Source organism: Phragmites australis, chromosome 4, assembly GCF_958298935.1.
Source record: "Phragmites australis chromosome 4, lpPhrAust1.1, whole genome shotgun sequence".
In the NCBI taxonomy this organism is placed as follows: Eukaryota; Viridiplantae; Streptophyta; class Magnoliopsida; order Poales; family Poaceae; genus Phragmites; species Phragmites australis.
In genome coordinates this window covers 28,114,984-28,125,862 of record NC_084924.1, presented here as the reverse complement: position 1 = coordinate 28,125,862, position 10,879 = coordinate 28,114,984, and the positions used below count along the sequence as shown (strand labels likewise).

The following is a 10,879-nucleotide window of genomic DNA, read 5'->3' as shown; positions in this document are numbered from 1 at the left end:
TTCTGTGGCAGCTACAACTAGCCTCGGATTGAGAAAGATATGTAGGATCGTCATAAACATCTTATAGATATATGGTCTTTATATAATAATAATAATAATAATATATCCTCATCAATGGTGGTCGGTGAGATAGAGGAATATTCCTTTTGAATTTGTTGTGTGGCTCGGAGTGAGAGGGGAAAGAGTCCGACGCGAGGTGGAAGATAACTTGTGGGCCTAAGCGGTCGGCCAGACAGAGGAAAGAGTGGAGGGAAGGAAGGCCGGCGCAATACTAGGCCACAAAGGTAGAAAAACATGTCTATGATAAGTTGGGATAGAATATTAATGTGGCAGGCCACAACTATGATAGTAAACCAAACTGTTGTATACCGAACTGTGATAGTAAACCAAACTATTGTATATCGAACTTGTGCAGCACGGTGGAGAGGGGAGCCTAGGCGCACGGGCCAGAAGGGGAAGCACATGGGGCAGCGCTCGGGCATAGACCGGCCTAGCACAAAGGAGGACTAGGGCCTTTTAGGCTACCTGACAATGACTAGGGCTGGCCCATGGTGGCGCATGTTGGGCCAAGAAAACTAAGAAGGGATACTCGGGAAATTTGGGCCAGCGTACGAGTGTATATTTTCTTCATGAAGGATAAACAACCTATATTAGTGTAATAAAGTTTAAATTCAACTAGAATTTTTTGACCAGTTGGGTTTTTTTTTTACCAAGGTCCACTTACCAACGGTTTACCGCCGGTAATGTTTTCCCTAATTGCCACAAATGTAGAAAAATATCTATGATAACTTGGGTTAGAATATTAATGTGGCAAGCCACAACTGTGATAGTAGACCAAATTGTTGTATACCGAACTGTGACACTATCAAGATGAAAAAACAAAATATATGATAGGCGGGTCTCACAAAATTTTGACTAATCCTATCTAAGTTCTATCTATCCAAGCAAACAAGAATTTGGATCACCTTGTTCATGCTACTCCCTCCGTTCAAAATAGTAGGTGTATTTCGTTTTAAAAAAACTTTGTATAATAATTTGACTAACATTTAATCAAATTATAATAATATCTAGTATATAAAAATTATACAGCTAGATTCATAATTTAAAATGATTTTACACTATATATTTTGTAGCTGTAAATGATATATTTTATGAGAAAATTTGAGTCAAAATGTAATTTTGAAGACCGAATCCAAAAGAGATACATCTACTATTTTTGAACGGAGTGAGTAACAAACAAGAAATTATATCGCCCCATCCAACAAAATATAAATAGTCATATCTCATGTAATATTGTTCTCCAATAAAATGCACCCTTAGTCATCGAACTGCTAGCCTAGTTTGATGTTTACTATGGATTATGCTCGCATGCCGAAGGCGTTTCACGCAACCCCATCCATTTGATGACGGTGTAACTTTTAACCAGACCGGAGTATACATCAATACATGTTGCCAGAGTTACACTGATTGAAGCAGCATCAAGCTGATCGAGCTGCACACCGTCATAACACTCGAATCAACTCCCGAATTAGTACGTTGTAGATGTTGGACAAGCATCTCAATCAAAGGAGGAATGGCTTCCGGTAGATGTCAAAAGGCTCTGAGGAGCACAGCTGAGGCTCCTGCATATGCAGTCCAGAGTGAGAGTGTGAGTGAACTCAGTCCGACACCTGAGCCCTGTCAAACTAACAAAGCAGAGGCGATCGATCGGCCAGATGAAGCTCACCTGCACCACGCTATTGGAGGGGATCATCCTGCGGACGAACGAGCCGAACCGCCCGGCGAGGCGGCGGCTCCCCTGGCCGTCGCGGATCCTCGCCCTCATCGCGCTCAGCAGGCGCCCGTACGTCGTCCCGGGCTCAGCCTCCACGGCTTTGATGAAGCTGTCCGTCATGGCGCCGATCGAAGCCGATTCAGAAAATCCCTGCACATATCAAGTGTAAACAGCCAACAGAACATGTATCGTCGAGACCAAGACACAGAGTTTCATCAGAAGATGGGGACAGAGTTTCTTTTGTGTTCAGTCAGAAACGTACGCTGGCGTCTGCGGACTTCTGGTCGTCGCTGCAGCCGCTGATGGAGATGGCCAGGCCTCCGTTCGGGCGCTTTGCCATCCCCGAAGGGCGGCAGTGATTCTCCCACTGCCTATACCCGGTTCTTGAAAGAAGCAAAAACGCAGAGTGGTGAGATCTGGGATGTTTTCCGTGGTCAGAGCTGAAGAGATTTGTTTACGGTGCGGGCGTACCTTGATAGGCGGCAGAGGTAAGGGAGGTCGAGGATGGTGCCGCTGTGGCAGGTGTCCACGATGGCGTGAAGCTTCACGCCCCTGCCGAGCGGCTTGACAATGGTCTCGTTGATCTCGTCGTCCAGAATCTTGCCGCTCTGCTCGAAGTCCACCGGACACAGCGCCTCGTTGTAGCCATCCATCTCGTCGTCGTTGGAGTCCAGCTTCTGCACGGCGTGGCCGGAAAAGTGGAACGCGAGCGAATCTCCGGCGGCGCACCCTTCCACCAGCCACCGCATCGCCAGCAGCAGGTTCTCCCGCGTCGGCACCCTATACGGATCGGTCTCCTTCTCTGGCACCACAAGCGTTAAATCCGTTAAACTAATTCATTTCATGATATATCTTCACATGGTTATATCCATGGAATGAGATGGACGCTGGAGCACGCGGTTGTTGGATTTTCTTGATTACCGGTGAGCTCCAGGATGCAGCCACTCGGGAACCCGAACTTGTCGCAGAGGAGGCGCCTCATTTCCTTGACGTCGTTGACGGTGCCCCGGAGTTCGTGCGGGGTGCCCGTGTAGCTGACGCCGACGAGGAGCGCGCGCTTCTTGCCGCTCACCCTGGGGTATCCCGCCGGAAGCTCGCGCCTCGCAGAGCACGGCGGACGCGGCGGCGACGGGGCCGCCAGCGTGATGGCGCTCTCGCCCACGCCACGGTGGTGCTCGACGCGCGTCACCCGGTGGCAGAACGCGCACCGGACGCTGGAGGCGGACCCGGGCGGCGCGGCGAGGCCCACGCCGCAGTGGCTGCACCACGACGTTGTCGTCCTTGCTCCCGCCATGCCGAGCGGCCTCGTCTTCCTCGTCGTCTCTCACACACGCAGCAATGTTCTAGATGTTGGAAGTGCGTCGAGCAAGTGATATGCGTTTTGCACGGCAGCATGCCAGCATCCATGGTGGCCCGCCCGTCGTGCACACGTGCCTTGAGAACGGCATATGTCAACAAAGCAAAGAAGCTCTACCTTTGTTCCAAGGACCGAACAATGGCTGGCCCATTTCTCCACAGTGTGGTTCCTGCAGCTTCCGATCTGTGGTTAACACAGAATGTGATTCGTGTCAGTCAGGATGAGAATCAAAATTAAGGCGTGTATGAACTTGAAGGGAGAATCTTGAACGAGTGTTTGCGCCACTAACAATCTTTGCATCTTGGTAGTCTATTTCATGGTTAATATATTTAAAAAAAACTAGTTTCGCGTTTATCGTGCAACACCGGCAGATTATGAATAGTGAGTGGTGCAGCAAAGTGGTGGCACCGCCGCGGGCCATGCGATTGGAAGAGGGCGAGGACGATGGACCAATGGTGACCACAAGCCACGAGTTGGGTGTTGGTGGGCGGGCGGTTTTGGGTAGCTGCCGGAGGCGGGGAGTAAGGTGGTCAACGATGGGAAAGTGCGGCGATGGAGAAGGAAGTGGAGTGGCGAGTGGCAGCTAGCAATGCAAGTTTAGATTTCTTTTTTCGTTTGGTCGACTCAAAACTCACCCCATCCAACTAAAAATAGTATTGCACCTTACTGCTAGTTCATTTTGTTATTTGGATTTGAAGGATAAATGAACTAGAGTGGATAGTTGGGTATCCGATTGCATCCTTAATGGCGGCGTTTGTGAGATAGCAACTCAAGGGCACAATTGTGTGGCAGCAGCGCTCGTGTTCACGCGAGAAGATTGAAATAGTTGACGAGTTAAACAGCTGGGGTTCAATCCTGTAGATGTCGAACATTTCCGAGGCGCACAGCTGGGGCTCCTGCGAAACCAATCCAATACGAGAAGTGAGGCAGGGTTGAATGCAGTTTCCTTGAGAGATTTTTGACCTTGATTACCTACCTGCGCGCAGGCGCCGAAGGTGATGACCCGGCGGAAGAACGTGCCGATGGGACCGGGGATGCCGAACTCCCCGCCGTTGTCGCGGATCGTCGCCCGCATCGCCGTGAGCAGGCGGCCGTAGGTGGTGCCCGGCTCCGACTCCACCGCCTTGATGAAGCTGTACGTCATGGCGCCCGTGGAGGTGGAGCCTGCGAAAGCCTGCACGTGCGGACGAAGGCAGTTGCATTGATCAGGTCAAAGCGTTCTGAATAATGTGGCGGTGTCTAGCGGCTGGCCGGGTTGATTGATCTCCCTGACCGTGGTGTCTTGGGAGGTTTGGCTGTCGCTACAGCCGCTGATCGAGATTGCGAGGCCGCCGTTGGGGCACTTGGGTTCGCCGGACGGGCGGCTGTGGTTCTCCCATTGCCAGTATCCAGTCCTTGGGAAGACGAGGGATTTGGTCAGGATTGTTTGCTTGGTCCTAGCTGTGTTATGCTGTTCATATGTGTACGGTGTACCTAGATATGCGGCAGAGGTAGGGGAGGTCAAGGATGGTGCCGCTGTGGCAGGTGTCGACGTTGGCGTGCAGCTTCACGCCCGGGCCGAGGGGCCGGACGATGGTCGCGCTGATCTCGTCGTCCAGGATGACGCCGCGGTCCTCGAAGTCCATCGGACAGAGCGCCTCGTCGACCTCGTCGGCGTTGTTGTCCACCTTTTGCACGCCGTGGCCAGAGAAGTAAAACACAAGCGAGTCGCCGGAGGTGGCGCCGTCCACAAGCCAGCACATCGCGTGCAAGAGGTTCGCCCGCGTCGGCACCCTGTACGGGTCCTTCTCGTCCTCTGCCGATCATCACCAGACAACGCTAGAAAATCGAATGAAACCCTGCTCTTCACCAGATCTTCGTTTGGTCACCAAGAGATGGATCCAGAGTTGTTTACGTGTGAGGACGACGATGCAGTCGCCGGGAAACCCGAACCTCTGGCGGAGCAGGTAGGCCATGCAGTTGACGTCGTTGACGGCACCCTTGAGCTCGTACTTGGTGCCGGCGTAACTGATGCCCACGAGGAACGCGCGCTTCTTGCTCCCGCGGACGCGCGGGTAGCTGGCCGGCAGCTGGAAGGCCGCGGACGAGGTCGGCGGCGGCTGCTGCAGCGACACGATCGCGCTGATGAGGCCCTTGATGAACCCGACGGCGGCGTGGCGTGGTGCAGGCACTGCGGGCGGCGCTCGACGCGCGTGACGGCGTAGCAGAGCGCGCACTGGACGGAGCGCGCGCCCGGGGGCACGGACAGGTACGCGCTGCAGCCGCCGCACCACGTCATCGTGGCGGCCTCGTGCTCGCCATGCCAGCCGCAGGTTGCTGTTGCTCCGTGCGGCTTCCCGGGAGGGGCACGTGTCTGAAGCACAGCAGCAAAGGCACAGGTGCCAAGTGATAAGTAGGTCTTTTCTACATGCGAGGAACATTCTTGGTTAATGATTGATGGGGTTTGTTTAGTTCGTGTTTAAATTTACTATATTTGAAGTTACTTATTTTATAGATTTTAGGTAACTGTTGTAATTATGTTAGTCTCCTAAATCATATGTTGTATACTTAGTTTTGTATTAACTTTGTCATATTTATGATTAAAAATTTGTTAGCTATATTTTTATAATAAATCATATTTAACTAATTTTAAACGTGATAAATTTTGATACGAGCCTAACAGACGCCAGACGTGGCAATGGAACTGCGTTGGTAGTGTGATGCGTTCTGGCTAGGAACATGTCGATGCTCCTTTCAGTTGCGGCCTGCTTTATTCCGAGGAGCATCTTGTTTGATGGATGCTTTATTCGACGTGTAATACCTACGCATTTGTTAGGCGGAATACGATTCGCATTCTCTAGTAATGGAGAGAGAAAAAAAAAACATGCATTGGTTGTCGAGGCTCAAGGGCAGGAAGAAGAAAATGACAAAAAAGAACTGAGCTGAGAGAGGCTCGAATCCTCGCCCTCGGATCACTCACCACTAATATATTTCCTTCGTTTAGTTTCCTTCTCGATTTCCTTCCTCATTTCTATTTTTTTTATTTTCTCTTATCTCTAACAGTTTTCCTTCGAGAGAAATCGTGAAAGGAAAGGAGAGAATCTCATTTATAAAAGGAATGATCTAAAAATCCTGTCGTGAAGAGAAATCATTAAAACATAAAAAAAACAAAAATTCCTTACAACGAAAATTTCACCCGCGAAAGAAAACCCTTTAGCGTGGCCTTACAGACAAACGCGCTAGCCAACTGCGCCACCACCCCGTGATATTTTTGTAGACAAGTCTAGCCAATCAAAGAATTGGATAGTTTTTTTTTTTAACACCTCTCGACTGGGTACAAATGTAGCATCTGTTCGAACAAACAAACACACACAACAACACACACCACCCAACACAAACACACAGACCTACATCTATACGAAGCAAAGCGTCCTTCTAGGAATCGACGAAACCAGCTGGTTCCGTAGGTGACGGGCACGTCACGATCCCCTTATAGCTTCACGCACGAGAGGCAGACCTAGAAATAAACGAAAAACACGGTGCAAACTCGCGTTGAGCAACGCTCGAACGCGCGCTGGCTCGGGCGCACGCGCCGTCCTTGCCAACCGAGCCGACGCTCGGATGCAAGAATTGGATAGTTGGATGGACACAGCGGGTAACCGCCATTTTCGGTTGGGCTAAAATTTGTCGAGATGGTTTCGACTTTCGAGCCCAAATCTAGCTAATGAAGGCCTATTCTGTTGTCGCTCAGGAAAAGAAAGATGAGGGCCTTGTCATTGTGCGAGACACATGGCTAACATGGACGGTTAATCAGGGTTTCTAATAATGTTTGGCAATCAATGGAAGCCTCTTCCTCCTAACAAATTTTTTTTTTTCTTATAGATGAGGAACAGAAAGAAAAAAAGAGAAGAAGAGGAAGCGAAGAAAGGAGTGAGAGAGATGAGCTCAATCTACTTATTATTCTGCATTCACCACTAGGCGGAATCCAATCTGGACCAGCACATTGGATAGTTGGAGTCGCGACTGCACTGGTGGAAGAGGATTTGTTTTTATCCCCACACCATCCCTCTACTTTATTTGGACCGGACCACGACGGAATGATGAATCTGCCAATTCTATATATATTGTGCAAGCAGCCACGCAAGGAGTAGACAAGAACAAAAGTACGTACAATGATTTGTCACTTCAAGAAATGAACAAATCTACAAGGACAATAATTCGGTGGGGACGTACCGGTACCACGATAACAATAATGCTACAGAACTAGCCGCTGTTCCACGACGACAACAAAAACCGGGACCTCCTGATCTACGATTCTCTCGTCAGAACAGCACTCTAAGCCACGGGCGAAGCTAGTGTCGGAGAGAGAGGTGTATGACTCTTTACGGTTTATTAGAGTTACAATAATTTACTGTTTATTATAACTAATTTTAGTATTATTTTCGCTAGAAGAGGATGTATATGCACTCACCTTCCATAATCTAGTTTCACCCTTGCTCTAAGCCCGAGCAGAACTTATGCTACACAAATATTTAAATTAATGTTATCTCATTTTCGTGTGATAAATTTAGAACCTCTATTTGGGATCACGTTTATTTGGACGAGACAGTCAGAGTTTGGTTCTTGTCAGCTGTGTGCACATCTGACGTGTGTGAATAGGGCAAGCACCGGCCGGTAGTCCCCTCAGCTGGACAATAGAATTTTATATCACTGCACGATAAAAAATAATCTGATTTTTTTACTATTTCCTTGTGTTGTCTTGCCACGCTGCTGCGGCAAGATGATGGAGTACAATGATTCGGGATCGGAGTTCATAAATCATTGGTGAAGTAGCCATGAATCAATCAGTATATATGCTGAGCCTTTTTTTCTCACAAATACAATCTCATGTAGTAGTTCTTAGTACACGAACAGATCATTTTCGTTATTAAACACGCCCCATTTCCACTTTCATGTTGGAAATAATTAAGCTACGGGGAGGAGAGAAATAAGGAACGACGGCCGATGACCGGGTCAAAGGACGTATGGAAGGGAAAATTCATTTTTCAGAAACCGTTGGTTAGTGGTTCGTCTACGCTTTGATAAGCATACGGTTTCCGAAGCCTTTTTCTCTCAGCCGAAAATTCATTTTTCTTTTGATCACAAATTAAACGCAACGTGCTCAACATGCGCGTATGGAAAGTCGAAGGCGCTTGATATTTTAGTATGAGTAGCTGTGCGCGCGTGGTGACATTGCGCGGGTGGATATGTCTTACTAATTCCTCTCGAAACAGACGACTTTCTGTTTTTGTCACCTAACATATCTCAAAAATCAATAGCGAAAACAAAATTAGAGAAAATCAAGTTACTAAAAAAATATACAGAAAAACACATGACTCGATTTTATTGAAACTCATCTCACAGGTTATCACCATAAAAGATAACAACATGAGGAAAGAGACCTTCGAAGTAAAGAAAAGATCACTAGCAAAAAAAATTCTCCGAGTCGATGATCTAAAGACAAGGGAATTCAGTACTCACCTGCATACATATGTATGAGAATTTTATGGTTCTAACAATAAGAAGAACAACTTCCTAAGGTGAAAAAAAATTCAACCCGAAAATTAAAACGAAAATCTCGTTCAAAAAGAAAAAACTTGCAACAAATCAACGGAGCCAATAAAAAGGAACTACAAAGAGATGAACATGAGCATCGGAGGAAACACGCATTTCATTTCTTGGATGAAGTCAACCCACTTTTAACCAGATTACAAAGTATTTTCCTCACAAAAGTTCTCACCTATTAGAAAGGTTAAGTTCCCCTCTCTTCATCTCCAAAAACTCAACCACACAACTCTCTAATGACTGGCTCTCTCTCCTAACAGTCCTACTCTTCTATGTATAGGCCTTAGGAGCTTCCTTAGATGCTAAGTTTTCTTGTTCCTAAAATACCTTTCTTTTGTAGTACACTCCTACCTACCATCGTGGGTATTTTGGTCCATTTTTCGCTTCATTTATCGAACGGCCGTGGCTTCTTCACAACTTAGCCTTACCTTGACGCTAGCTTTACGGTGATACCATGTGCACTCCATCCACCCACGGTTTTGAGGTCAAACCGTGAAACCGCCTTGAGTGCTTCTCAAAGCGTGACTCACTACCGCTCGCTCTGGCCCCAAGCAAGCATCCTAATATCGACATATGTACTCCATTTTGCGATCTTGACCGTTGGCAAGTCTCTCCCACTCCTGATCCCTTGGGTCGCCTTATCACTCTCACCGACATCCCGTTTGCTTGACTTTGTCAATACGTCGTCTTCATCCATCTTCTCATACTTTACTTGCACTTCATTTGCACAGCTAGAATCACCCTTGACTTTGTCCGGCCTCCTTGACCATCCGACACCAAGCACCCTGCTTGATCTCGATCATCCCGTCATCGTCCACCAAGTTGCATCTATCGCCTGCACAATATAAGACAAGCAAACACCCATATCTAATAACATATAACTCCACCTGTAGTTAGTCTAAATTGGAATCCTCAGTTCAAAGCACATCTTAGAAAAATCATGAACAATAGATGATCTAATGCATAATCGTCCTGAGCGTCAGACCATCCGACATGTGCAACTCAGAAGATCCCTCCGTCTGGAATCTTTTCTGGAAAAAATAGTTCAACATATATTCATACCCATTACCGAACCATCCGACGTGTTCAAACCCATTAGAACCAGTTTACAAACTCTCTGCACGAAATGCTCTGACGTTCACTTCACCCCATACCGGACCATCCAATGTCCACTTCATTCTCTACTTCTATTTAAAATACTCAAGTGTATTCAAATTCCAGAGCGCCGAACCATCCGACATGGACAATCCTCTTGAACTCAGAGACAAACACGTCAACTCAATTTTCTTTACAATTTTAGTTAGTCATGATCATAATTACAACACATCTACATACATTTGCAATCTAAAATCCATCAAACTAAATTAACACATTTATTAATCATCCATCATATATAAATCAAAACATATTTTCACTTGATTTCTTTGACATCTATGTTGCTTGTTAGGCCTTGTGAACACCAGTGTGGTAACTTAAATAATGCACCTACTCCATGGTGACGGCATGCTGCGAAAACTTGTAGCTGCGCGTAAGAAATTGGCGCTGGATAGCTTGCAAGATTTGGCTTTAGATGCCAACTGGTTTGCATGTCTCAGATTAATATGAGTTTAACAAGGATTTGATAATTAATAATTTATTAAAAATATGATATACCATTAAAATAGAGTACTATCGTATATATATCCATTACATTGGACGGTAGGTTTAAGAACCGCCATAAGGTAAATAAGGTATGTATGAATATTCTAGACAGTTTATCTGTTCTACATGAAAATTATCATCGGATCAGAAAAGAACCATCTAAATAGCACAATCCGAAAAGGTTGTGATCGAGACTCCGAATACAGTATGCCTCCCCGAGACCCCGACCCAACTATATAAAAAGGAGAGATGGTACGTAAAAGAGGAGTTGAATGGGTCTAACAGGTCGGACAGGTGGGATAAAGCAAAATAGACCAGCAATGTGAGATAGGATACAAGCAGAAATAACTTATTAAAATATACATCCGATCATATTGATCCGACAAATAGCTTCAGGATCTAAAATACGAGGGAACTCACCGAAATTTACAGAGTAGATCTAGATACACCTCTATTGTAATTGTCTTATTCTGATATTAATCAAGGCAGCACATGATATAGAGTTATTATCATAAGGAGGTCTA

General features: G+C 46.7%; 1 protein-coding gene and 1 pseudogene across 1 annotated transcript; both read right to left on the bottom strand.

Moving 5' to 3' along the window:
- Positions 1–1,257: 1,257 nt before the first annotated feature.
- On the bottom strand, positions 1,258–3,068 carry LOC133915996 (metacaspase-1-like). Its single transcript, XM_062359456.1, has 5 exons — positions 2,696–3,068; positions 2,246–2,576; positions 2,037–2,157; positions 1,727–1,924; positions 1,258–1,622 (listed from the first exon to the last, which is right to left on the bottom strand). The coding sequence occupies exons 1-5, from the start codon at positions 3,066–3,068 to the stop codon at positions 1,563–1,565; spliced, it is 1,083 nt and encodes a 360-aa protein (XP_062215440.1). The 3' UTR covers positions 1,258–1,562.
- A 737-nt stretch (positions 3,069–3,805) lies between these two features.
- LOC133915995 (metacaspase-1-like) lies at positions 3,806–5,501 on the bottom strand (annotated as a pseudogene).
- Between the last annotated feature and the right edge of the window lie 5,378 nt (positions 5,502–10,879).